The sequence below is a fragment of the Alosa sapidissima genome, chromosome 22, assembly GCF_018492685.1.
Source record: "Alosa sapidissima isolate fAloSap1 chromosome 22, fAloSap1.pri, whole genome shotgun sequence".
Taxonomy (NCBI): Eukaryota; Metazoa; Chordata; class Actinopteri; order Clupeiformes; family Clupeidae; genus Alosa; species Alosa sapidissima.
In genome coordinates this window covers 1,960,170-1,987,440 of record NC_055978.1, presented here as the reverse complement: position 1 = coordinate 1,987,440, position 27,271 = coordinate 1,960,170, and the positions used below count along the sequence as shown (strand labels likewise).

General features: G+C 39.9%; 1 protein-coding gene across 2 annotated transcripts; it reads left to right on the top strand.

Moving 5' to 3' along the window:
- Positions 1–526: 526 nt before the first annotated feature.
- Positions 527–27,271, top strand: LOC121696865 (sodium- and chloride-dependent betaine transporter-like). Of its 2 annotated transcripts, none has more exons than XM_042077944.1 (16): positions 527–572; positions 1,131–1,430; positions 1,587–1,721; positions 1,869–1,946; positions 2,136–2,214; positions 2,289–2,336; positions 4,131–4,257; positions 4,697–4,831; positions 10,625–10,728; positions 16,637–16,761; positions 16,971–17,083; positions 23,090–23,227; positions 25,015–25,117; positions 25,274–25,374; positions 26,283–26,408; positions 26,723–27,271. In XM_042077944.1, exons 2-16 carry the CDS (start codon positions 1,190–1,192, stop codon positions 26,816–26,818), a joined length of 1,749 nt encoding a protein of 582 aa, XP_041933878.1. In that variant the 5' UTR covers positions 527–572; positions 1,131–1,189; the 3' UTR covers positions 26,819–27,271. The 2 variants fall into 2 exon arrangements, with proteins under 2 accessions (XP_041933878.1, XP_041933877.1); XM_042077943.1 differs by having other exon boundaries at positions 1,806–1,946.

Genomic DNA, 27,271 nt, shown 5'->3' with positions numbered 1-27,271 from the left:
TCTCTCTATCTATATCTATCACAGTGTGGAGAGTTTTCTGAATGTAGCTATTAGATCTCAACCAGATGTAACACTAGATCTAAGTATTTAAACAACAACTAATAGGCCTACAGTATAGCCTATTATTAACAAATAGTTATAATGGAAATATGACTTCATTTAGAAATGGTAATCACATTATGTATTAAGTATGTTTGTAAGTATGTATTATGTAAATTCAAGAGGTGGGTTTCTGATGCCTTTAGTAGGTAGCCTAAAGATATTAAAAAGGTTAGCTGTTTTCATGAATTGTAGGGCCTATTAAATTGGCTGTGTTAGCTAGACAAATAACAAAGCATTGTAACAATCTAACAATCATGGAAAAACACCACTTTTCTCATATATTTTGCATCAAATTGGGGTTATTTAGCCTATTTGAATCGGAATCTGTTCCGTTTTCATCTGTGTGTGTGTGTGTCAAGTAGGCTACCACCACTTGGGTCTTTTTTCAACCCTCAGTAAATCTTGCGAAAGAAGGGCACCACCCCTTGCTTGAAATTTAGTTTGAGACAATTCAGACAAGGACTTGGAGGGTAGGTTACTTCTTCAAATTACCTTTTACAATTCCATATGCGTGGTGGGGGCATAGGAAAATAAATAAAATAAGACAATCGCATGGGGCGCGCTTATATGTGCAAAATGTTAATCAAAACAAAGACCCTAAATGAAATAACTGTTTTTGAGGGGCGATTTATAGCCTAACACATCACGGGAACGACTAGCCTAATCTGTGATCAAACTTCTGAATTTCTTGCCAGTGTCTTTGTTGTGGTCCTAGTCATCATATGGTAGTTTACAGAAACTACTGATAATCAAATAATTCTGTGGTAGATTATATGTCTTCAGTGCCACCATCTGCTATATCAGAGGTTCCTTGGCGTTAAGCTATTTACTGTTAACAGTGCATTCGCATTAACGATGAATTAGCCTACCCAGCATTGGTGCGTAATGTTTAAATGTAGAATCTGGCCGTTTTGATGTTGTGTAATGAAATTTGCACGAGATGCCGATCAGCAAACACATGTGCAAAAAGTTGAAAGTTATGCGTTTTTTCTGTAACTTGAAACCTGTTTGCATGATTCATTTGCCAGGAATTGTTATAGTTTACTGTATGCGTCTTTGGAATTTGGAAGTGATTTAAACCACAAACATGATCAATGGAGAAGGGATTCAACAGGAAGAGAGGGAGGAGCCCATGAATACACTGCACACAGGACCCTCTTTTGGGGGGATGATAAACTCTGACATCTCGAAGAGTGTCCGTTGCAGCACACAGCAGCCCAGGGGCAAATGGGCTAACAAGTCTGAGTTTCTGTTTGCCATGGCTGGGGAGATAATTGGGTTGGGCAATGTATGGCGCTTCCCATACCTCTGTTATAAAAATGGCGGAGGTAAGAAGATTGTCAATGTCCCAACTGCCAAGAAAGCTCTCAAATTGCATGCATAGGCCTACTTCAGCTAAACATGGTCATTACATATACAGGCTATGGAACTAGCATGTCTGTATTTCACAAATGTTCTATTTCTCATATTTCTCTCTCTCTCAGGAGTTTTCTTTATCCCATACTTTGTATTCCTCTTGTTCTGTGGAATTCCCATATTCTTCCTGGAGACAGCCTTAGGGCAGTATACCAGTGAGGGTGGAATCACTGCCTGGCGCAAAATTTGCCCCATGTTTGAAGGTGGGAAAGGTGGTGGTTTTCAGGCTTTGATGTGTGACTCTTTCTGTGTTTTCTTCTGTGTTTACTCTCAGTTTTTATGTTTAGGGATAGGAATTGCATCTCAGGTGATTGTATCATACCTCAATATTTATTATATTGTGGTACTAGCTTGGGCTGTCATCTACCTATTCAACTCCTTCAAGAGTTCTCTACCCTGGGATAACTGTGACAACCTCTGGAATACAGGTATGGTGCCACATAATTAATAAACCTTTTAAAACACAATGAGCAAAAACATTGTCAATGAATTTATACTCATTATTGTTTCTTCCTCTTTAATATGAACAATGGTCAATTTAGCTATGTAAAGTTGATTGATTAATAATGTTGTATTGAAATATTATAAAACAGCATCATGTTTTTCTTTTTTGCCAGAAAATTGTACCACTTTGAATGTTTCCAGAACTACTCTTCTGCATTATGACTCAAATGTCACAGACTTTGATGGCTATAGGTAACGTTTTTAAATCACACTTTCAACTATTAACCATTTTAAACTGTTGTTTAACATGTTTGTTCTCTTTAAAGCAATGACCGTATGTTTGGTGCAGTCAGTCCCGAAGAAGAATTCTGGCGGTATGTTGAAATTTTGATTATTATTTCGAAAAGTTTGAAACTGGTGGAGTAGGATTATTATTTTATTTATCTATTTTCTTTGATCTTTTTTAATTTAACATGTTAACTTGTTAAACTTGTTGTTGACTGAGCATCATGTTGTTGACTGAGCAACAAATCCAACCCCTTACCATAAACTTAAACCTTAAACACAAATTGTAATTGTCAACAGATTATTTGTATTTGTAGGTGTAGTTAGTCTGTGGGTGGACTATCGAAGTAACGCGTGACCCTTATATCTAGGTTTGATTATTATATTAGGTGTAGGCTACTATCTTTACAATGAAAAGTATTAGTAATGCACACCAACTGATTTTAAGGGAGGTGCTAGCCACTGGCAACAAGTTGAAATGGTAACACACTCTGGCACAATATGACAAGTCTTTACTCAACTACAGCCTATAAGGCCTTCATCAGATTTTCAAGACACAAACGATCCCAACTAGTGCACCTGGCTACAAGGCTCTTCCTTTGGGGAGTCACTAGAAATGGGTTTGGGTCAGAGCTAGTGAGCGGAGTGCGAGCGAGCGAGGAGCGGAGTGGATGGAATTTTGTTAGAGTGCGGAGCGCTTTTTAATTCAGAGACCGGAGCGGCCGATCTGTTCCGCTCCAATTTCGCTCCGATACCGCTCACACCACGAGTCTGAGGCATGCCCAAATCCACCCAGAACTCACGTCTTCATAATGAAACCAAGACCGTTACATTTCAAAACAAAGATACTTGCCATAGTACGGATTTGGCTTAGCCAGAGCTAGGTGCGGAAGCCGCTTTTATTGGCTAGCATTCAGAAACAGGGGCAGAGACGCAGACCAGGAAAACAGCACACAATAGGCATGTCAAACACACACACATACACTACACATACAGGGGTGGACGCAGCCCCCCACACAAAAAGGATCACACACGAGGAAGACCTAAAAGGGTAACACGCTACACTAAAATACGGACATTAAAACAGTGAATAAAGGCATTAACACACACAAACAACCCCCCAGAGTTCTCCCCCGTATCCCAGAATGCATTGTCCCAAAGTCCGTAGCACATAGTCCAGCGTGCCGACGTTACAGTAAGTTCGTTGGGGATGAAGTCGCTAAATATTTTAGAAAGGAAACTGAAAGTCATAGGGCTTGCAAGCGTACTATTCCTACAAATAGCGGTCGAGTGAACAGCCACCTGAGTGAGGAGCGGGATATTCACACCGCTCAGCTCCGCTCACTAGCTCTGGTGTGGGTGTCATACATGTGCAGAATAATAGCAGTGTGTTTTAAAAAATTGAATAAAGCTCAAAATCCGTAGAATAGCTGTGGGGTGACGTCAAAAATGCTGATTCTTAGGCAAAACCCAGAAATGCAGAGGAATTGTGGTATGTAGTTCAATCGTCCTGGGCTGAAATACCTGTTCACAGGTGCCAGTAGTTGGTCGACTCCATGCAACACAGATGTGAAGCAATTCTCAGAAATAATGGTAATGCAACTAGATATTAGTGCAGTGATTCAAAGTAAAGCAAAATCTTGAGACATTTTTCAGTTTATACAGTGAATGTTTGAGTGTGTAAAGAATTTTGGTCATGTTTAGATTTGAAATTTAATGTGCAGTGTTCCCAATGCAGAGATATTAAGGAATTAACAGCTATTCTAAGGATTTTGAGCTTTATTCAATTTTTTAAAACACACTGCTGCTATTCTGCACATAACTGTATGTGTTTTTGGAGAGTTGTCTTTTTTCCCTGAAGTATAGCATATGTGTTTCTTCAGATTTCGATTGTTACGGCAGAAAGACACAGATCTGGGTTATATAAACAGTGACCTGGCTCTTTGTCTCTTGCTTGTTTGGATCATCTGCTATTTCTGCATCTGGAAGGGGATCAAATCCACGGGCAAGGTGAGCATGTAAGCTTGATTTGCGCTCAGTCAAGCTCAGTTGCGCTTGCTCAACACAACAGGGTTATGCCTGCACCACTGTTAAGGTCGAAACAAACATTTTGCTACGTTTTGACTTGGTTGAAAACAACCCAGGTGAGACAGTAAACGTAGAGGGAAAGTAACATGTGAGGGATGGAGACAAGAAGACATAGATAAACAGAAAGTACATGAGGAAACAAAAACACTTGGGAAGTGTATTGCTAAGGAGGACACAATTGAGTGACGTGAAAATAAAATATATCTGCTAATAACAAGATTTTTTTTTTCCATTACATGTGCAGCTTCTTTGTAAATTTGCTCATTTTGCATTGTTTTATACATTTTCAATGTTTATCATGTAAGTATGTCAATACCCCTTCAACAATCAGATTAAATTAATGTTGTTTTGTGTGTCACAGGTTGTGTACTTCACAGCTACTTTCCCTTATCTGATGTTGTTCATCCTCCTAATTCGTGGCGTGACTTTGCCAGGTGCTATGAATGGAATTAAATATTACCTCTACCCAGACCTGGCAAAACTTAGACACATTCAGGTAAGCCCTGAAGATAAATAAAATACTGACTGGTGTTTGACAGGTGGTGATAATGTAGTATCTCACATCACCCCCTAATTATGTTACTTCCCTTACTCATGGCTAAATTTTCACACTCATACATGTATGCATAGTCAGGCACCGATGTAGGCCTATCTATTTCACACTGTAGCTTGCTCCTTAAAGTTTAACAATCTTAATTTGCTAACAGTTTCCCCGAGTTGCCTCAAGACTATATACTTCGTACCCCCCTAATATTCAACTTTGCCATTCATATCAGAAATTGTTAGTTATCCATTCCTGAACTAACATCATGCAATAAAGTTGTTTTCACTCTGGTGCATCCAGAGCAGCCAAGAGAGAGAGACAGACAGAGAGAGAGAGAGAGAGAGAGAGAGTGAGAAAATGCATGATGCCAATTGGGCAGGGATACCTGTACAATGCGGCATAGGGTGAGCGAGGAAAGGAACAATTAAGAAAGAAGCAAACATTAGTGATGCTGTAATTAAAAATAGACTCATCCAGTTCAGATGAGTCATTGGGTGCAGGTGTTGAGATTTGAATGCATAATGTTTACATGATCACATGGAACCATGGTAATTGTTATGGGGACTTACAGCTCTCTCATGATTGACGGAACCCAGGTAGAACCCAGGTCTCTGAATACCTGACCTGGGCTACTCACATCCAAGCTCAGTTTAAAAAGGCTAGACAACGGATATACCACCTAAGACAACTCTGGAAATTCAGGCTCCTCCCAATGATTCTAAAAACTTTTTACAGAGGGGCTATAGAGAGCATGTTGACTCAGTGTTTAAATGTTTCGTTAAAGACTGCAATGCCTTGCAGAGAATGGTGCGTTCAGCTGAGCACATCTCTAGGACTCCTCTCCCCTCCCTGCATGATGTATAAATCAGCCGATGCAGGACTAGAGTCATTAAAATGATAAATGAATCCACCCATCCCAGTAACTGCCTGTTGAAATCAAGCAAGCACTGCTGTATTTTGATGACCAAAACTGAAAGACAGAGGGCCATATTTTGCACCATGGCGCATGGCGTAAAACTCGTTTTCCACCCGGCGCAAAGTGTATTTTCTTATTTTGCACGCTTATTTTTTAAACAATCAGGGATGCAAACACAGCGCTTTTCGGCGCCTCCCGCTTTTTTCAAGTCAGTTTGGGTGACTTGTGTGAATCGTGCAGATCCGAAGAGTTTTTTTTAATGGGGGGGGGGTCTGATCATCAAGGATGCTTTCCGGCGACTTTTTCACGTCATCTATCGCAGGCTACAAGAGGAACCAGAGCATTTCTCATATGGGCCTGCTGGTTAATGTGCTTCTGATAACCTCCACTCATCTTTGATCATGTAGCAAAGGAGCTGTATAGCAGCTAAGAAAATATAGGCTCCGTTAGGAGGCAACTCTCTCAGTTCGCGCTCTTACCTCCGCAGTATAGCTAGGCTACTTCAGGTGGAAGTTTTAACACGCAACACGCTGCCATCTGACTGATCATCCAGAACCGTACAATAATAAAATTATTCCTGTCAGTGACCTAGGCCTAGTATTTAATGCTATGTGGGAATTGCAAGAATACGGGTAAAAACAATTCCTTATTTCAACCACGGAATTGCGTGTGTCATTAATTAAAACGGTAGGAAAACTGAATGAAAGACGGCGCCGTCCATCAACAAAAACAGCACAGAGTCAAAACGTAGGCCTAATTTAAAGTCCCAGACATTTAAAGGGACAGCCATCACTCAAGACATAAGCCTAAACCACGAGTGATGAACGTGAAATGCTTTGAATAGCCTACTACAAAACACTGCATTTATATGACAACTGCGTATACACGGGTTTCCCGTTTACCAACAAAACTAGATGCGCGCGCAGCCGTGAGGCAGAAGACGCTTGGTGGCCGTCCACAACGTTATAAACTTAACCTAAATAGTCGGCTGCTGTAAGCTACAATCGGATTTTTTTTGTATACCCCTGTTGTCTCAATGATATTAACATCTCATTTCAGACTATATTTCAAAGTTTGAGTTCATTTGGATTATTAATATAACATCGTATTTTGTCATTTTTGGCGAAGACATGCATTCCGTTAGGGATATTGAACATATTTAACATTCTCTAACCATCGTGATTTCGAATTGGTGCAGTTTTCAGCACAAAAACTCATTTTATTATTTGCTATTCTATGCTGTTCTATGGTGCTTTCTGCCTCTTGGTTGCGCACGCATGTTTTCGTGACGTTGCATAGAAATCCATGTAGAGAACCATTCTAATCTAGCTAATGGTAAATTAAGTAGGCCTATATAGCATTCACATATAAAACATTCAATAGCCTGATGAAAATTTGTTCAGTCAGTTAAATTGCTCTCATAAAAGGCCTACAGAATATTCCAAATAGGCTAGTGTCCTTTCACTTGGACTGCAACATATGAGTTAAACCATGTTCAATTCAAAAGCATCTGGCAAGTGACAGGAGGTTTTAGGGGAGGAAAAGAGAAAAAAGTGTGTTAGCTGATTCCACAGTCAGTGTTCAGTATTTGGCCTATAATTAAGCCAGATTTGGCATTTTTGAATCCATGAAAATTAATCAAAATCTATCATTTCCTATTCAACAGACCCCAGTAACACATGGAATTGCTAAACATTTTGAAGGATCGAAAATAATCCAATCATTGGCTTAAAGAATCAATATTGTATCGAATTGTGATGAAATTTGTGATTTACACCCCTATATGGCATCCTTACAATTAGGGAAGGTTTTTGGGAAGTACTTCTCATGCAAGCACTGTGCAACCTGAATTTCCCCTTGGGGATCAATAAAGTATCTATCTATCTATCTATCTATCTATCTATCTATCTATTTATCTATCTATCAACCATGCTGAGTAATGCAATGAAATCATTGTAATAGTTTGCAATTTTGCATTAGTAAAGCAGTCCACCGATGTGCATGTTTTCACTTACTGCTTTAGTTTCAATTGTGCAACAACAAGACCATAACAATGATAATGGTTTTATATATCCATAAAGATACATTTCTGGAACTATCTTAGACTGTTTTTTTTTTACGAGGGGGGGGGGGGGGGGGGGTTGGTTGGTCATGTTTCTCTCTTTTTTCACCTCACATGTGTTTGCATCACTGACCATGCGCCCAGGGGTGTGGCAATTAACAACTTAGGGAGTGGCTTAGCCCATTGTCTAAAAATCGCTATTGTACACCAGGGGCCGTATTCACAAAGCCTTTTATCTTACCACTAGGAGTACTCCTAAATCGCACTAAAAGATTTTAGCTAGGAGTTTTCTCTTAAAAGTTATTCACAAAGCCTTTCAGACCTACTCTTAGTAAGGAAAAATGACAACTCCTAAACTAAGAGTGAGTCTTCGTTGCTATGGATGACGTCATTACTCATGCACAAGCTTGACTGAAGTGACCACCTTGATTGGCTGATGATTGTAACGCGGGAATGATTCCAAACACCTCCCTTACGATGATGAGTGACAGGTGACAGGTCTGAGAATGTGTGCGCTACACAAGTAGTGTGAAGGACGGAAGATGATGAATAACTGAATAAAAAGGCCTAGCCTAAATGAATAAAGAGTAAGGCAAAACAAATAGCCTAGTAGCCTAATAAAACATAGGCCTACGGATTGATGCAGTAGGCTAGGCTATCTTTGCAACATTATTAAATTAATCTGTCACCATATGCCTACGTTTGCAAAGAGGAGAACATTTTAATTTGATTCACAATGAAACGTTACATTTAATTTACATGTTGACAATGAGTAGTTTTGGTTGTTGTTGGTGGCGTTATAGCATCCCTTTTATGCCTACAATGCAAAATTGTTCCCTCGCGATTGGAAGCTCCTGTTGCGCATACCCATTTCAAAACATCGCAACGTGAAATGCCACAAAAAGCTGTTTGTGAATAGGTCTTAGTGAGTTAGGAGTCCTCTCGACTTCTTTTAGGCTGTCCCAGACTTAGGTGCTACTTTTAGGTCTAAAATGCTTCGTGAATTACTTTTAGTGAAAAAAATTAGGAGTCCTAAAGTTAGGAGTGACACGCCCATTATTTTTAGGAGTTGCTCCTAAATTCGCCACTTAGGAGCTACTTTTAGCCTTAAAATTCTTTGTGAATACGGCCCCTGGTCAGAAGTCTATGGTGAGTTGTTTATAGGTTATTTTAAGAGCGCATTGTCAACAGTCATATTGGCGGGTGCACGCACCATCCTTCTATTCAGGTAGAAATCTAGGAACACCTTGTTGCGCCATGCGCTCGACGTTTGATAACGAAAACCCTTCCAATGTGGACTGGACATCCTACTAAATTTGAATAAGCTTTTGACGAGTAACGAGGTGCTTTAGACTGTCATGATAGGGGTCAGAAGTCTATGGCGAGTTGTTTATATGTTATTTTAAGAGCGCATTGTCAACAGTCATATTGGCGGGTGCACGATTACAATGGGAAACATAATTAGAATAAAGATATTACGAAATACTTTACATCTCATGATGAGTAGTTATTCACCATCATTTGCAAATTGGTAATGACGGTTAAAAGTGATTAGGGGAGAGGTGAGAGACACGTACGTATGGAGCACAGCTGAAGACGCACTGTAATATAAGCAACTCCTCTGCAGGATAAATGTTTTTTTATTCAGTCATTTGAGCAATATTAGGGTAAGTGTTGCTTTTTCCAGCCTATGTTTTCGATGGTAACCCATTGTCAGTCAATAGTGAAAGTAACTGCATATAACTGTCTTGCGGTTGACTGACACCATGGTGAAGTTAGTTTCACTTTGCCAATGAGTTCAAATAATAGACGAGTGCAAATGCGTGAAGGCTATGCTAGGTTTTAGTAAAGCATGGTTTAGTGGAATGACTATTCCATATGGTCTCGCAAGCAGCCTCCTTCAAATGCGCCGTTGGATGTCAAAATACCAATGCATTCTTTGACATCGCGCTTTGCGCCGTTAAAGGGAATGCCAGATATCATTCTCATTGGTTTAAATGATGTTACGCCCCAAACACACCCATGACTGATTAAGAAACCTAGGAACACCTTGTTGCGCCATGCGCTCCACGTTTGATAATGAAAACCCTCCCAATGTGGACTGGACATCCTACTAAATTTGAATAAGCGTTTGACTAGTGAGTGACGATGCACTTTTGACTGTCATGATAGGGCCCTAAGGAAGAGCTATTTCCCTCAGGCCATTAGACTCCTCAACACAGAGACATGCCCACCACTTCAGTGAAAACCCTGGACTTAATTGATGTGGAGGTTCCAACTGTTGTCATTTCCAGTTATTGCCAATGTCCCTTTATTATTATTATTATTATTATTATTATTATTATTATTATTATTATTACAACATTATCATTTATTTGTATTTAATCTATACTTATTCATTTTTTTATTTGATCATTATCAATTACTATTATTAATCTTTTATCTGTACAATTCATATTCTTTTCCATTTGTGCATAGTCATGGAATTAACCAGCTTTACATTTTACTACCAGTTGTACACTGTTATAATGTGTCTAAAATCTAATTTAGTCACACATAGGCTTACCCACAACAACAAAATTAAAAGAGGTCAGAGTATGGAAATGTTACATAAAAATGCAATTAGCTAGAATGACAGAGGTATGCTATTAGACAGGGCAGCATGAGGGCGGAGTCACATAATACAGTACTAGTGTGTGTTATTTTTAAAAAGTTATTGTCTTTTAAAAATACTTTCCTACCCTTCTTTTTCATTCTACCTCTTTAGGTATGGGTTGATGCGGGGACACAGGTATTTTTCTCTTATGCTGTTTGCCAGGGTGTCCTCACTGCTCTTGGGAGCTACAATAAATACAACAACAACTGCTACAGGTTAGTAGAACCAGTGACTTTATAGAGGCCCATGCAAAAACAAAATGTTATGGAAAACAAGAACCAGTCTGCGAAAGCACAGTTCAGAGTCTTGCACAGGTTCGTAAAGTTCAGCACCAGATCTGACCCGTCACCTAACCTGACCCTAGCCAGATGAATTTCGCTCCGCCTAGCTCCACTCATCCATCTGGAACCGATCCATTGAAGTGTTGCTTCAGAAGGCTGGGCCCAATCAAAAAATGCTTGCATATGATTGAATAAGCCACTTGTCCGTCATCTATTGACGTGCTACTTCAAACACTCACATCGAAGCCAACCCGTGACGCTAATAACAGTCTCACAGTCGCTTCTACGCTATGTCACATCTATGAAACTCCCGCCCTGCGTCCTGATTGGCTGAACCATAAAGTCGGTTGCAGAAATCACTCTCAATGGAAGAGGTCCCAGATGGATGTGAGTGAAGCTAGGCGGAGCTAAGCGGAACGAAATTCATCTGGCTAAGGTCAGGTTACCCGTCACCCGTGATAATATCAAAATTAAATCTGGACCCGCCCAGACCCGTTAATATTTGGCCCGTTACCTGAACCATGCCAGCGATAAATCACACACGAGCTGAAATCATTCCAATCAAAGTACTATATTTTTATCTCGCACCTCGCAACATCACAATATAGGCTCTCTATGAAACAGCCTAACAAATCTTAGGCTAAAAATCTTAAGCTAATGAACTAATGAAATATAGCCTAAAGTGTGCTTTCATTTGCGCGATTCAAGTAGCCTACCATCGGCACCTTTAAATAGGCCTAGGCTATGGAACCTGATAACTCGTGCATTTTTCTCTAACATTTTGCAATAGGGCTAAACCATAACCCAAAGCTTGCTGCATCAGAACATTGCACAAATAGACTTAAAAAAAAATACAACCTGAGCATCACAAACAATAGCTATATGTAGGCCTATGCCTATGCTGGCAACCCTCCAACTACGAGATGCATCAAAGAAATCAAAGTCACAGTAGTGACGTGATGGTCAAAGGTTGTAGGCTATCGTTGACTAAAACACATATTTGTGATGTGGTAATTGTAATTTAGACGTACAAATATTGCACATATATTTCATTTATGTTTTATTTCAGCAAACTAAAATACTGTTTTGGTTCTCATCCGCTACCCGCCCGCAAGGAGTTCCTTATCCACCCACACCCCCGCCCGTGAATTTTAGGAATGTCACAATCCACCTGTTTGAGCAAATTTTACCCAACCCGTTGCAGGACTCTGGCACAGTTATTTAGGCCTAATTCTAATTTTCTAATCTTATTACACGGCTCTTCATAATGCTGAAGAATGCTATATTCACTTGAATGGGCCTTCCCAACGTTCGGTGGTCTGCTATTTCTCGATAACAGACCGTTGCTAAGTATAACAGACCGCTGTCAAGGAAAATGGGTTTTGTGCTTCTAATTCACATCTTTCATATCACTACGCAAGGACTGGAACTTCATTCAAAAGTGAAAGCAGACGGTTGGTCAGCTGTGTTCTAAAGAATCTTTGATTCAAGTTCAGCGTGTTGTTGCAACTATTTGTTTCTCAGCAAAAGCCACGATTAAACGGTAACAAATAGGCTATAGCCTAGGCTATGTAGGCTAAGTCATATCGTGGGAAGTTTATTGTTTCATTTTGGCAAGTAGCCTTGTAATAAGCGGAATAGTGTATAGAAAGCCGGTCATTATCGGGAAATAGGTCCCTTCCGGTCCGGTTCGCCCTGTCGGGACCTACTTATCCCTTACATAAATATATATATATTTATATTTATATATATATATATATATATATATATATATATATATATATATATATATATATATATAATTACTACTCAACTGTTTTACTGGATTAGCCCATGTTCCTGCATTCCAGTAGTCGGGTTGAATGAACCCTGTTAGCAAATTTGAATTTGCTCTGCAGATTAGTCTAGAAAACATCCCATTGACATCCATTTACAAATTTGATGTATGCATCCAAATTCACATTCATAATTCTCTGTTGATGAATTGCTCATGGAGTACTTATCTCACATAAATCACACAGATGTCACAAGAAAGAGCGGAACCGGAGTTTAGTGATATTAGCGTCTGGTGCTGTGATAAACGGTTCGCGAGAAAATTAACGTTGGACATACAACATCTCTTCACCCATTAGTACTTGATGGTATATCTCACAAACACTTCACAACACAGGGCAAACCATCAGATCAACCAGCAGATCTTACCGGAGACGACGATATGAATCATTCTTCTGTACAGTAGGCTAAGTCGTTCCTGAGTTTTGAAATTTCAGCAAATAAATAACTGGTACATGGTATCCAAGTTTGAGCTGAAATTCTAATTTTATAGCCCAAAAGAATTAACTTGGTTTCCATATCAAAGAATCAAAAGTTGATCATAGCATGAACAGATCAACTGTGCTTTTGAATAGATATTTCTACCATCATGCTTCAGGTAACATGAATGTAACAATCATGAGACACAAAGTATTTTTCCTTGACATAGCATATCAAGTATGATCACATCATATTTTCATAGATATGGGTAGCCACTGTCTTGAAAACGATATAGCATAGCCCTAACTATAGATGGCCCTTACAATGACCAAAGAGCTCAATAGTAAAATTACACTGAAAATAGCCTAGGCCTTAAAGGACTAATGACGTATCTGGTAAAAAAAAGAAAAGGGTCATAACATAGTCTAGAGTTTAGACTAACCTAGAGTTTAGGTTTGAATATTGTTTGATGATTGTTTGATTATTTAATGATCACAAGTTAAGCACTGATCAAATGCTACTGGAGAGGAAGGGCGGAGAGAGGACGCAGTGCGTACATCTGCTTTTAGAATTCCATGGTATTGTGCAACATTCACATCCAGTCAGCGATGGCTCAAGAGAGGATTAGGATTATTTTGCAAGTCTTTGCAAGTCTTGTCAGTGTTCTCTTTTAGTACTACTTCTAGTAACTATAGAAATCTTTTAGTATTTTGTATATTATTATGACCGCCGCTAGCGAAGCGGTCATATAGGGATTGTCAAAGTCCCCAGTCATCTACTTCCTGAATTTTGGTTCAACGATACCCGGGACACCGAACCACTGGGGCACATGAAATTTGGTGGGTATGTAGCCCCACTAGACTTTTACAGAAAAAATTTGTTTGGTCCCCGGGGGCCAGTCCCCCACCGCGCTGGGCCCCCCGAAACCCAAAAAATGCAGTTTTTCCTAAATAACTACCTGAACTGTGGCACCGAGGATGAAGAAATGTTTATGGTATGTTGGTCTCAAGGGCCCACATCAACTAGCCCATAATCACTCATTTGTGATTTGCACCCCCCCGGTAAAAAATGAAAATGCAATATCATTCTGCTTTAATCGCCCCTCTCTTCAGTTAAGATGTTCAGAACTGCACCAAATTTTATGTGTATGATTAACCTGACATTCTCTGGGGGTATGCCAAGTTTCGTAGAATTTCATCCATGGGGGGGTCTAAAAAAATTAAGTTATGTGTACATTTAGTGACTGTACACTCATTGGCCTGTAGATGGTGGTGCACACATATACACACGCACACACACTCACAAGTACGCACATACCATCAGTATCGGCAATTACAACGGCCAATACATAATTACAAATTCAGTAGGATTAAAGGAAAACCAAATATTCAACATAATAATTTGGCTGCATTTCCAGTATTGGCGTCACGTAGTCGTTTGTCCACCAGATGGCGCATCATTGCAGTGAGACGTAATTTTGTTGGAAGTTAATCTAAAGTGGGTTGGAAAGACACTACGCTTCCTACAAGGACAAGACTGTAGTTTACCGCAGAGAACGTCTAATAAGGGTAGGATGATTTCTGCATGACATGTAATTCCCATTTCTTCTTGAAGCCGACATAAATCTGCGAATGTTTATCGGGAATGCTTGGATTTTACTGCAGGTAGGGTACTTAATCTTAAGTTATATCAATAGCCTAGAGTAGGTAAAATAATGTTACCGTTAGCATTGGTTGAGTGATAGAGGCCAATTTGATTATTGATGTATTTGTAGAAAACCATAAATGCGGTTATAGGCTACCAAGAAAATTGATAACAGCATTAATTGCACTGTCATCTCATTTGCTTATAACCATAACCTAGGCTACTAACAGGAGCTAAGTGAGTTAGCCACAACACGTTCGCTACGTGATGGTTTTCTAATGGAAAATATAAGCTACCTGAAAGATAACCTGATGATGCATCAAACACCGGGCTGGGACATTTAACTCAAAGTCTGAAGAAGCATCCGAGTCAACGTTCATTCCCAAACACCCATATACAGTAGGCTACTTCAATCCTTTATTTTCAAAGGTGATTCAAGTAAGGAAGAGCATAGCTCAAAGTAAAGTAACTAGGACTGAAACTACATAAATTCATCAAAGTGAATAATTTGTGTCAACTCGCCGCAATGTAGATTTATTAACGCACCCGTGATCTACATCTCTATTTAAACCAAATGTTTTAGAGTGCACGTTGAGAGATGTATCCAGGGCAGGGCTGTACCTACACATATTTGTTGCACGTGCTACAAAAATCATTCTTTGCGATGGATGATTTAGTACCAACGTTACACCGGTCCAATACAGTTTTGCCTATGGCTATACCGTGAGACTGAGGCGTTTTTTGTTTGTTCGAAGTGCGTGTTTAGGGTGTTAGAGGGGAGTCGATGTGCTTTGATTCCAGCTTGGTAGTAGTAGTCTATGCGATTAAAAAACATGTGTGTGTGAAGTATCCAAACGATGATAACGCTTTCATTATGGCTGCTTTAGCCATAGACCTTGAGCTACTGTACAGTGGGTTGGGTTCCATTTAGAAGTGTCGCTTTCCGTGATTCACACTGCTGCGTGACATGTATTACTACTGATATGCAAAACTATTAACTATTAAAAGATTGAGCTTGGTCTGGCGAAAGCCAGACACCATGGACCTCATAGTTGCAAAATGCAAGGGAACATGAATCAGCATATTATTTGCACAAACAAACAATAACGGACAGTAGCTCTTCAACTTGGCCCGTTAAAATGTGTATGAACAGTCTAGCAACGCATTTCATGAAGGCCCTTTTGGACATGTCAGTTATTTGCACCGCTGGGTAAAACGGCATTGTGTTTTAGACTACTGGTATTTAATTTGTGCATTGACAATAAAGCTGAATATCATATGAACTAGATGACTAAACTTATGCATATGTAGAAGAAGAAACATTCACAAAAATCCATGACATGACCTCTCTTCTTGATAGCTGTTGAAAACTGCATGGAACTGACAGGGATTGTTTTGTTTAATAATAAATAAATAAATACATTATGCTGCTACCTTCTGCTTTTCCCAAATACAATGTAGCCTACATGTGCACCTTTCATCAGTCCAGTTGCAATGGATGGACTGTGATGAACTGCCCTACTTGTGATTGTTTAGATATTTTAAAGGTTTTATAACAATGCTACAAATCTTTATTCACCTTTGAAGCGCCAGTAGGCTACTTTGTGTGCGGCCCGCAAACACACATTCCAAACAAGCATACACACAGCATTCCAAACAAGCCCCCCCCCCCCCATGTCATGTCTCGACTTTCTGACTCATTTTGAATGACTTGAGTTACTGTAGGTATGCCTCCCCATTCATTTGAATAAGAGCATGAATTTGTTCGTCTAAAAGAACTGCCCAGAGGCATTACCAAGATGTGTGAGTGTTAAGACTGTTAAGAGTGTTAACTCAACCGATTTTGGCAGAACTTAATGTCGTGTTTGTTTCTTGTGTTAGGATGTTTGTTTCTTGTGTTGTGTATTGCTACACCCCACTTGTGATGTTTTACTTTTTTCAACAGAGACTGCATTGGCCTTTGCATACTCAACAGCTGCACAAGTATTTTCGCTGGATTTGCCGTCTTCTCTGTGCTGGGTTTCATGGCTCACCAGCTGGGTGTTGACATGGCCCATGTTGTTATGAGTGGTATATCTTTTCCTTTTAAGCACTGTACTGTATATCACTGTATATCAGGGGTGCGAGGTCCAGTTACAGAACATTTCCTCAAGCAAAGGTGACACACAATCACCTCTTGTGATATGCCTTAGATTAGCTTTTATTATACACTGCACTGCTTTGTTGTGGTGAGTACAGTTACAAAGAGTCCCTGATGCTGAGTTACTGTTTCCCATTAGGTCCTGGACTTGCCTTTATTGCTTATCCCAAGGCATTAGCTCTTCTCCCAGCTGCTCAGTTCTGGTCTGTGCTCTTCTTCTTCATGGTCCTTCTTCTTGGTCTGGACAGCCAGGTAGATGCCCTGCCTCTCTTACTGCATGTGTTATGCCTGTTTGAATGATTGAAAAAAACATTGTATACACATTCTGTTAAAATCTACTGCCATGAGATTTGGCATTATCACAACACTAGCTCATTTCTTATTTACTACCTGTCTACAGTTCATACTGAATATCCATATTTATTCTGTTTTTATAATGTTACTGTTAATACACTGCAAATATCTATATTATTACAGTGCATGGAAATGCACTGTTCTGTTATCCAAAGTGTCAGGATGACAGGAGGACCCAAGCACAAGGCTCAGATGTTCAAACAAACACACTTTATTGCTAAATTACAAGCTTACAAATGTACAAACTTACTACAGACAAGACTCGGACAGGATAAACAGAGAGACAAACCGACAAAGGACAGAGGAACAGGGGGGTAGAAATACACAGACTAATTAACAGAAAGACAGAGGACTGGACGAGACCAACAAGACAATAACGGGAAACAGGTGCAAGCAGAAACGGAGGGAAACTAACGAGACAGGAAGTGCAGACCATATAAGGAGATGGGCGGGGACAAAGACAGATGACAGACAGGTGAACACAGAGTACATGGGGAACAGCAAAAGCAAAACAAACACAGGACAATATACAGAATGAGGCAGCCGAATGAGGCAGAAGGGACAGCCGTGGCCTACTGGTTAGCGCTTCGGGACTTGTAACCGGAGGGTTGCCGGTTCGAACCCCGACCAGTAGGCACGGCTGAAGTGCCCTTGAGCATGGCACCTAACCCCTCACTGCTCCCCGAGCGCCGCTGTTGTTGCAGGCAGCTAACTGTGTGCTTCACCCCACTGTGTGTTCACTGTGTGCTGAGTGTGGTTCACTAATTCATGGATTGGGATAAATGCAGAGACCAAATTTCCCTCACAGGATCAAAAGAGTATACTTACTTATACTATACAACTGCCATCTGCTCAACTAGGCTCCATTTATCCCTGTCTCTCTCTCTATTCAACACAAATGCAAGGCACCTTCCATCCAACTGTCTGTCATCCATCTACTTCAAACCATTTATTCATCCATTAAACTATCTGTCTATCAACAACATCCATTAAATTATCTACCTATGCACATCCATTAAAGTATTTGTCTATCAACATCATTTTCTTGCACTGTAATTAATCTGAGTTGCACATGTTCCAACTGCCATCTGCTCAATTGTTTCTAGGCCCCCTTTCTCTCTGTGTCTCTTTCCATTCAACAAGGATACAAGGCACCTTCCATCCAACTTTCTCTCCATTCATCTACTTCAAACCATTAATCCATCCATCTGAACTATCTATCAACATCTATTAAACTATCTGCCTATCAACATCCATTAAGGCAAGACTCTACAGGTGAATAGGGTAAAATCAGGCCAGGAATAATATATTATAGGGTAAAATCAGGCCAGGAATAATATATACGGGGCAGCCGTGGCCTACTCGTTAGCGCTTCGGACTTGTAACCGGAGGGTTGCCGGTTCGAACCCCAACCAGTAGGAACCGGCTGAAGTGCCCTTGAGCAAGGCACCTAACCCCTCACTGCTCCCTGAGCGCCGCTGATGTTGCAGGCAGCTCACTGCGCCGGGATTAGTGTGTGTTTCACCACACTGTGTTCACTGTGTGCTGAGTGTGTTTCACTAATTCACGGATTGGGATAAATGCAGAGACCAAATTTCCCTCACGGGATCAAAAGAGTATATATACTTATACTTATATATCAACAAACCCCCCTGTAAAAGTCTTCTAAATATGGTTAGGTATAAGACTGGAAAGTTTGCTGTATGTAAGTGCTTCTGAAGTGGAGATTTCATTCTCTGAGTGGGAGAGGAAACTCATTTTGAGAAAACAGCCTTGAAACACAGCCAATGATATTCCATTCTCAGCCAGGACCGCCTTTTAACTTTTGCGATTGGTTGCTGATAGAAATGAATTGTCCATATTTGGATTGCATAGCATAATGCAGCAAAGACAGAGCTTTCCAATGGTACTGGACATGATATGTTTCGGATCATGGTCGCAATAGTGCATGTGACGTTAGATTGCTGACTTTTGGTGAATCTAGGCGAAATATACCAGTGTGAGTGGACAAAATGTAGAAGTCACAAAATGTCGTAGACAAAATGTTGTAGTAGTGTGAAAGAATACATGCTAAGGTAACAAACTATCCGAAAATCTCAACATAGGCAAAATGTTGTAGTAGTGTGAAGGAATACATGTTAAAGGCACAATGTGTCTTTTTTGTGAACTTTTGAAGTGTAATGCATTCAAAAATCAACTATACATATCAATAGAATGTGAAGAAATAACACTACTGACATTTTCTAATCGAAGAATATGCATAGCATTGCAGAGATCTCCTCCAGAATTAGCGTGCTAACCGACTAGCCCCGGGTCGTCCAGTCTTGCAATACCAGTTTATGTCTGAGGTGGCGACAAGGAGTAACATACCGGTCAAACCGTCTTCAGTGCAGCCCAGAGCAGTCGAGAAAGAGACAACGGAATTACGCACGCTCTGCTCCCACCCCCTCCTGCTCCTCCCCTCCCCCACGGAGTTCAAGTTCTACAGTGAAGTGTACTGCGAGAATGGCCGAAAGTTCTAGGAAGAGACCGAAGAGACCTCCATCGCCTCCAGCTAAAAAAAACTCGATCTGAGACGAAAAGAATATCAGATGGGAAGCAAGCAAATACACGTTAATCTAGGGAACTTGCGACATTTCTTCTTGACTGGTAAGTAAACATCTGTTAAACATAATTCATCATTTTGATTAAGCAAAAGAGATATTGTAGAATTAGCTCTCGAGCCACTAGGTAATGTTTGTCAGCTGTAGATCGCGGTAAATTGACTTCGTTCGACCGCCATTGCTAACGTTACCAACCTAGCGGCGTCCTTGCTGCATATGCTAAGCAGTTTGCCAAATACTATTATTTGTACGTGACCAAGTTTTGTGTCCTACACAATACATAGAGTGTAATGTTCCAATATGCAATAAATACATTTTGATATTGGTGAATGTTCACTGGCTTGTGGTCTTGCTAACGAATGATGTTGGCAGCATAAGATACTAAAATTACAACTAATGCTAGCTCTACACGATTAGGATAACTTTCAGATACGTTAGAATACTATCCTCTATCTCCGGTAACGTTATAAGTTGCTTAGATTGTGTCGGGCCTTATGCAAAATAGCATCACCATTTTCCTTTGAAGCTCTTCAAACATGTCTTTATCACAATATACCCATGTGTGTGTTTGTATCTGTTTTCACAGGATCAGATCACCTCTTCATTTCCTGTGGCTCATCAACATGAAGCCTGACTCGTTAGCCCAACTTCTTGCTGTTGAAGACTGCTAAGGACTATCCATGTGCCCAGCTGCTTCCCTCCTGCCTCATATAGTCCAAAAGTTACATTTCTATTCATCTTGTTGCACTTGGTAGATGTAAAGTTTATTCCTGTCTTGTAGTTTTATAATAAATACCAAGAATCAGGATTGGTGAAACATTGGTTGTGCCTGAAAGTGTTCTTTGATCAAGATTGGTATACTAACATCATGCTTTTCTCTCCTGTTCCTGACTTCTTAGAATCTATTTGTTGTTAAAGAGTTGTTTAAACTAATGTAATTTCAAGTGGTAGCTTTGGCTCTTGACATTTGTGCCCATAGTTTTAAATTATGAACTCATAGCCTAAAGGTGCAAAGGAAAAGATGAACATAACATTTTAGTCATAATTTAGGTATTCTTTATGTTACATGAAATGTAGCCACTGTGCTCTTAGAAAGTTTTATTGTTAGTTGTAGAGGATGATTGTGTAAGGAATAACGTTCTGTAAGGCGGTCATTATCGTGGCATATCTCCCGACAGTGATGCAGCGCTGGCCGTGGCCTGCCGAGTTTCACTTTCCTTGACATTCTCTGGTTATACTTAGCAACGGTCCGGTATTAAAAATTATCAGACCGTAGGACGTTGGGAAGTCCCATCGGAGTGAATGGAGCATTCTACAGCATTATAAAGAGCCGTGTAATAAATGGTACTAATAATGACCTCTAATAGTAAACAGAACGATTGGCTGTAACCACTGACTACATGGAGCATTTTAGTTACTGGCTACGTAGCAAGAACACCTGTGTTGCTGCCAGACTCTCACGGTGACTGTTCTCCAAACGCCTCTGCTGGTCAGCGCGCTCTCTGGCTGCTCTGACAGCTCGAGCCGTCCCTGTACTGTTCTCTCCAGGTCTGGGACTGACACTAGACACCCAGGCCTTTTCTTCTTTGCCTGGCCCTTACGTTTGCCCACTCTTGTCTGACTCGATGCAGGGGGGATGTAATCTTCGTCGTCAGTCTCCACCCGAAAAAAATACCTTATTACTATTTTCAGTTTATCCATCCATACAATCGCTACTACACGCAGGCTAGGCCTAGCTTTTGCTAAGACTCGCTTGCCAAATGCCGCTAGCAAATTTGTATTTATTTCTCAAATGTCTCATTACCAACAATACCAGTGTGAAAAGCAAAACGTTAATAAAAACTGTTATACGTAGTGATCGGGTAAGGGTGAGCCGCTTGAAGAAGACATTTTCCGGATTTAAGAGTTTTTTTTCTAGGCGGCGACCATAGACACAGAGACATTCTCTGATAGACACATAGGGATAGACAGTAGCGAAAACGGAGACGGGGGAGGGGGGAGGAGACATGGGCAATGTGCGTTTCGTCGTTTCTACCACTAGCAAATCATTGTGACATCATTGTTTTCCTACATGCTGCCCCCAACTGGATTGGTGTGTGGAGTGTGAATTAAATAAAACGAAATCCTGACGGATTGTGCCTTTAAAGCAAACTATCCCAAAATCTCGAAATTGGCCAGTGCATGAAACAATGTTTTCACCTACCGTGTCTCGCCTTAAACTCTATGTCTATCATGATCTATTAAACTATCGGTCTATCAACATACATCAGTATACAGTCCACATCAATTCCTACCTAGCAACCTCCATAGCAACCAACATAATTACCCTAGCAACAACCTAGCAACCACCAGTATGTCAACCTAGCAAACACCATAGTAACCAATTTGATTACCCAACTACCTTATCTACCCTAGCAACAATATCAATTAACCAAACAACAATCTAGCAACCACTAAAATTATGTTAACATAGCAACTAACATAGCAACCAACATGATGACCCTAGCAACCAGCATAGCAACCACTTATTTAGCATAGCATACTACGTAACTACCCCACATACCATTTCAGTTCCATGAAAATGACACAATATACAAACACGCCTTGTTTTATCCTTATTGTCATAGCCTTTTGTTTTGGAGACTTCACATTTTGTGACAACATTAACAAAGGATTATATTTCTAGAGGAAATACTGATTGTTGGCAGGTGTGTCACAATAGGAGTTAATAGGTTGGAATTAAAATAGCCCCACATCATCACATACCCTTCACCATACCTAGAGATTGGCATGGTTTTATTTTGTATGCTCATTGCACTCAATGCAAATCAAACCAGCTAATAGGCTAACTGAAATAATCCATGCCAATCTCTAGGCATGGTGAAGGGTATGTGATGATGTGGGGCTATTTTAATTCCAAAGGCCAAGGGAACTTTATCAGGGAGCATAGTATCCTGGATCCATGAAATAACTGGCCTTTAATAAAAATCTGCCTGCCTCTATGGTAATTTAACATAGAGGCGCCAACACTTATGACCCCTATATTGGAAGAACATTTATTTATTTATTTATGATACATCATTTATTCACAAAGAAAATTGGTGTCCTTGAAGGTTGGATATTTCCTCATTTTTTTTACTTCAGGCATTAAGATCAAATTCCAAAAGATGATTTTATATTCCTCTTTTTAGTCAACTTTAGCAGCGGTGCCAATAATTTTGGAGGGTACTGTGTTATATGGAAGGCATTTCAGAAATTGATTTATCTGAACTTTAATCAATTTGAATTTTTTTTGTACCAGTTTGTGTGTGTTGAAAGCCTGGCTACAGCCATATCTGATCTGTTTCCTGATGAGCTGAGGAAGCAGGGAAGACGGGAGATCTTGGTGTTGATTATTGCCATTGTGTGTTTCCTCTTCGGCCTACCATTCGTCACAGAGGTAAATAGTGAGACAGACAAAGAACGATGGTCTTTCATCTGAAATTTGGAACACTTATGTTGTAACACAAATGCTATTGAAGGTGATTCACACACAATTATTTTCCCCTAGCCCTTTATGGGGCAAAAAATATATATTTGGAAACTTCCGTAGACATCCACAAAGGGGGTGGGATGATTGTATTAAGAGCACTGGGGTATCAGGTGCGACTGTAAAAAATGCATACATTTTGGCCCTCAGAGTTCAGGTAAGAGGGCCCCTTAGCAGGATTTTGCTTAGGGCCCCATGGAGGTCTGAACCGGCACTGTGTTTGGGACCAGGTTATTATCTACACACTACTCCGCCAGGTGTTGGACCTCCTGGCTGTAGTGGGTCTTGTTGTCCCTGATGAGTTCCACCACAGTGATGTCATCAGCGAACTTTATTATGGTGTTGGACGAGTGGATGGGGACGCAGTCATGGGTGAAGAGGGTGTAGAGGGCTGGACTCAGTATACATCCCTCAGGCACGCCTGTGTTCAGGGTTACAGTTGATGTCAGGTTCCCTTCTCTGACATTCTGTGGTCTGAATGTGAGAAAGTTCAGAATCCATGAGCAAAGTAAGGTGGGAGATGAATGAGTTTGTGGACCAGTTTATGGGGGATTATGGTGTTGCTCCAGGTCCATGCAGCCTGCTTTAAAAATAGGATGATAGGGAAAACATGATTCCAGCTAAGCATTAAATAATGAATACTGAATATTATATTAATATATTAACCTTTATATTATTAATGTGCAGTAAGCAGAATTTAGGCATGGCTGCATGTGACATTTCTACAGATCAGAATGACATAAGCCTAACAGCTGTTTTGAGTTAAGGCTATATTATTGTTAAGCTTATTGAATAACTTCCTGATACTGAAGACATCACGCTCTGTCTGCCACTCGTTGTCTGTAGCTGATCGAAATGGCATAAGCCTAAAGCTTTGATGTAAGGCTATATGTTTAGCCTATTGAATATTAACGATATAGAAGACAAACCATTTTGTAGAAGGATGCATCATCATATGAGATTTGCGACGATGTGACTCAAAAACAGTCTTAGGTAGCATAAGTGACGTTTCTCTGTCTGCCACTCTGTCTAGCTGTGTGGCACGTCTTCTGAAACGTCATTAAATACGGGACCATTAGCCTATTGCTCATTTCAATTTGGGACCTTGCAGTCGGAATTGTCATTTATTTATTCAGAGTCTCGAGTCCAAAGTAGCCTGGGCTATTCAAAGTGTCAGTTTATTGCATCCCTTTAGCCACATACCCGTGTTTGTTGGCGTGTTGTTACAAAATCCGTGGAATCATTGTATGCAAGCAAACTGCATACAGGGAGTCATTATTGTTGAGGTCAGACATGATAATCATCCAAACATCTTGCGTCTAAACCCGTGATTCAGTGCTGCCAAAACTCCGCTTACCCTCTCTGCCTCTGGTCCTGCGCTGTGCTGTGTGAGAGGGGGAGTGGGTATGGCAGAGCGGACAAAGCCAACGTGTGCTTCTTTTACCGATATATTTAGCAATATCTTCTGCTTTTCTTATCCAAACAACGTCAAATTTGGTATGCACTTACTCGTGCCAGTAGCAAGACACCTGCCAAGTTAGAAATCGAACGGTTTGAGAAATATGCAGCAGACAAACACTGACGCACAGACAGACGTTCCTGCAATTTATAGATAGATAAAAAAACATAATTTTAACTGTTCGGTTTTCTTGGTTTGACTTTTTTGTTTTATTTGTGTGTGTGTCTCTTTTATTCAGGGGGGTATCAATCTTTTTACTTTAGTTGACCTTTATGCTGTCAGTGGGAACAGCCTTCTCTTCATTGCCTGCTTTGAAACCATTGTCATCGCATGGATTTATGGTAAATTAGCTGATCTCAAACACTACACACGTTTAAATGAAGACAGACATGATTAATATATTAATATGTCCATATGCAGGTAAATAAATCCGAATCTGCATTGGATGCCTTGAAAGTATATACTGTTTAGTATACTGAAGTATATACTGTTTGTAGGTGCAGATCGTTTCTATGACAATATTAAAGACATGATTGGGTATCCACCATTTCCTTTACTGAAGTACTGTTGGCTGTTTATCACACCATTGATATGTGGGGTAAGTGATCCCCTTCTTTATGTCATTCTATTCTTTTGACATTCAAATTTACTGTTGATGTTTGTATTGTATTTATTTTTTATTATTTTTTCTACATTGTTACTATATGAATACTATTTTGCATTACAATTTATTTACATTTAAGTTTTACAGTATTTAGCTTTCATTTTTTGTTATTCTGTTGTGTACGTTATCCTTCTCTCTGTTTAGTATGACTGCCGCTATAGGGATATAGGGATTGTCCAGGTTTTTTACAATATTATACTGCTTTAATCGCCTCTATCTTCAGTTGTGATGTTGGGATGGGGGAGGGGGGAGGCATAAAATAAATTTATTTAGAAACTGTACACCCATTGGCCTGTAGATGCGAAGGGTTGCTGGTAGAGGATGATGAGGAGAGGAGCTACAAGCCAGGACTGTCTCACACACTCTCTTTCACAAACACACACACACACGATTGTGGCAATGTGGTTATCACTGAACAAAGACCTGACACTCTTTTCTTTCTTAAAAAAAAAACTTTATATGAAGAGCCTTTCATTAGGAAACTAGATAGTTAGGCCTATTCAAATATGTAACACCCCACCTTGATCAGAACCTTGTTATGGGAGAAAATTTTTACGTCATTTTTAACAATCAGCCGATATATCGGTTATCGTTTTTTGAAAAACTTAAATATCAAAATCGTTATCGGTCAAAATCCCATATCGGTCAGGCTCTGTATGAGATGGAGACAAATTGACAAGCGTGATTTATTTTTGCGGAGAAGATGTACAGGACTGAGCGGCAGTCATATGTTGACCGCTATGCGGTACATCTAGTTATTATTATTGTTGTTATTATTATTATTTCTACTATTACTTTAATGATAATCACATCTGATACTCAATTCCTCTTTGTTCATTTAGGCCACCCTTTTCTATAATATGGTATCTACGTCAGTGACTTTGCCATGGGGTCATAGTTTGGCTTACATCCTCATGCTTACTCCCATGCTTTGTATTCCAGCCTTCATCTTTGTGGCTCTTTTAAAGGTGAGTTAATAAGTGCATCAGGCACTGTTTGTACTCCCCTCCATGTCCATCTACTCACATCTTCCAGCTGTGGTGCTAGGTTCTTTTGGTTCTTTTTACCACCACTGTTTATGAATATGAGAGATGGTTGACATACATATAGCCATAAGTACTTGCCAAAAAAAACATTCACTCCTTGAATATCACTATGTGTGAATAGGTTTTACATTAGGAATTTTATTTTTCATTTTCAACTATTATTTTATTCTCAAAAATGTTTGTATTTATACACTATATACTACTAGTACCTCTTTCCATACACTATCATGTTCCAGACTTCTGGGGACCCACTCACGCCATCCAGTGACTTGCGGCAGATGAGACCACACAAAGCTCGACTTACACTTTTCGGTTATGTCATCAAACCTTAAGCGAGGCCCTGTGCTGATGAGCCTTTACAACCAACAGAATCTGAGGAGACTGATACTGTCATCATCTTGATGTTGATGACAAGCCTAATCTGCTTCAACCTGAGCAAACCTTGATACTTTATTCAGCTAGTATAGAAACGCGGCAATGTCTTGTGTCTTTGAAATATTCAACTGTTACAACTTTGTCACCCAAATACTTTTACTTAAAGTGTATATAATATGTCTATATTTTCATTGAATTAATAGTTGATTCCATTGTATTTCTTAGCAGTACCAACAATGTGTGTTCTAAAATTGCTCTGCTTTTTTACTTCTGAGTTAACCTGGTTAAGACTAGACTGCTTCTCAAATTCCATCCATTGAGACTGAGAGTGGGTCTGGAAAGGCTTCATTGACTTATGACTTCCAGGGGCATAACCAGCAGTGAAATTAAACTTCAAATGTTGCATTCAA

Excerpts from the sequence above, each read along its gene's own strand:
- LOC121696865 (XM_042077943.1), top strand. The coding sequence starts at position 1,190 with ATGATCAATGGAGAAGGGATTCAACAGGAAGAGAGGGAGGAGCCCATG. Across the intron at positions 4,832-10,624 it reads CAAAACTTAGACACATTCAG|GTATGGGTTGATGCGGGGAC; the intron begins GTAAGCCCTGAA and ends CTACCTCTTTAG. Across the intron at positions 25,375-26,282 it reads TCACACCATTGATATGTGGG|GCCACCCTTTTCTATAATAT; the intron begins GTAAGTGATCCC and ends TTGTTCATTTAG.